General features: G+C 62.3%; 1 protein-coding gene across 1 annotated transcript in view; it reads left to right on the forward strand.

Annotated features, from left to right (window-relative positions):
* EFNA3 (ephrin-A3) overlaps positions 1–1,147 on the forward strand; it is an 8,728-nt gene that overhangs the window by 3,747 nt on the left and 3,834 nt on the right. The window contains exon 3 of the mRNA XM_015571683.1: positions 455–618. Within this exon, the coding sequence (XP_015427169.1) occupies positions 455–618 (164 nt within the window). The remainder of the gene's footprint in view (positions 1–454; positions 619–1,147) is intronic.

Here is a 1,147-nt window from a genome sequence, read left to right on the forward strand (position 1 = left end):
TAGGGGTGGGGGCAGGGATTGGACAAGATCCGGGCCCTGTAGGGTCTTTCCCCTGCTCCCTGATGGTTTAGACACCCTGCTTAACGCCTCCAAATTGCCCCGCGGGGTGGGGGTAGAGGTTTGCTTCTTCCCGCTCTCCCGCCGCCCACCCAGGGGGTTCCAGCAGACAGAACGCTGAGAGCAGGGCGCACCGGAGGCGGTGAGGGCCAGGAGAGACGAAATAACGGGTGAGGCGCCGCCCCCTCCAGGTGGGGTGAGTGGACACTCGCCTTTATTTGAGAGACGTGGGAGGCTAGTGGGGGATGATGTAAGGAAGAATAGAGAACTGTTTGAAGGGGCAGGTACCACCCAGTCCCCAGATCCCAGCTCGCCCCACCCCCTACCGGGGGCGGGGCTCTGAGCTGGGGAGGCACAGCCCTGGAGGAGGGGTTAGCAGCGAGCTTCTCGGGCCTAGTGTCACCTTCTTCTTCACTCTCAAGACAGGGAGGGTGACAGGTTTAAGGAAAGCGCCCAGGCCAAGCAGGCCCCGGGCCTTCTAGCAGTGTGGCTGGGCTGGCTGGCATCCGGCCCTTCTGCCCCCAGTCGGACAGATTCCGGCTGGGCACAGCCATTCCACAAGTAGGTCTTTTCCTCCCACGTGCCCAGCTTTGGGGGCATTTCAGCCCAACCCTGGGATAGGTAAGAGATGGCTTCTCTTCGTTTGTGGTCACCCAGCAATCCCACTTGGGAAACGGAGGTGCCTATAGGAATAGCTCTGGCTTTGGCTTACTCCCTGCTGGGAAGGGGAACTGAGAAGGCCCCCCAGGGAGCGGCCGCTTCGGAGCAGGGTTGGGAACCGGGGTGAGGCTCAAGGACTGAGGCCCCAGGGTGGCCCCCTACCACGGGTGGCCTCCTCCTCGAAGCCTTTGGGGCTGGAGATAGGCAAACAGGGTGGCAGCTGGGAGCCAGGCCTGGTCTAACCCGTTTTCCTGCTCCCAGTGCCCCAGGCCAGTACTCCTGCCCGCCTGAGTGACCCATCACTCCGTGGGAACTGAGTGGGGCTAGTAGCATTCCTGATGACTCAGGGAAGCTGTGCCCATTCTTACTGGGTGCCTGCGCACCAGTGCCCACCTGTCTGCCTTACTGCCAGGCCTGGAAGGGGATGTGT

Source organism: Myotis davidii, unplaced genomic scaffold, assembly GCF_000327345.1.
Source record: "Myotis davidii unplaced genomic scaffold, ASM32734v1 scaffold208, whole genome shotgun sequence".
Taxonomy (NCBI): domain Eukaryota; kingdom Metazoa; phylum Chordata; class Mammalia; order Chiroptera; family Vespertilionidae; genus Myotis; species Myotis davidii.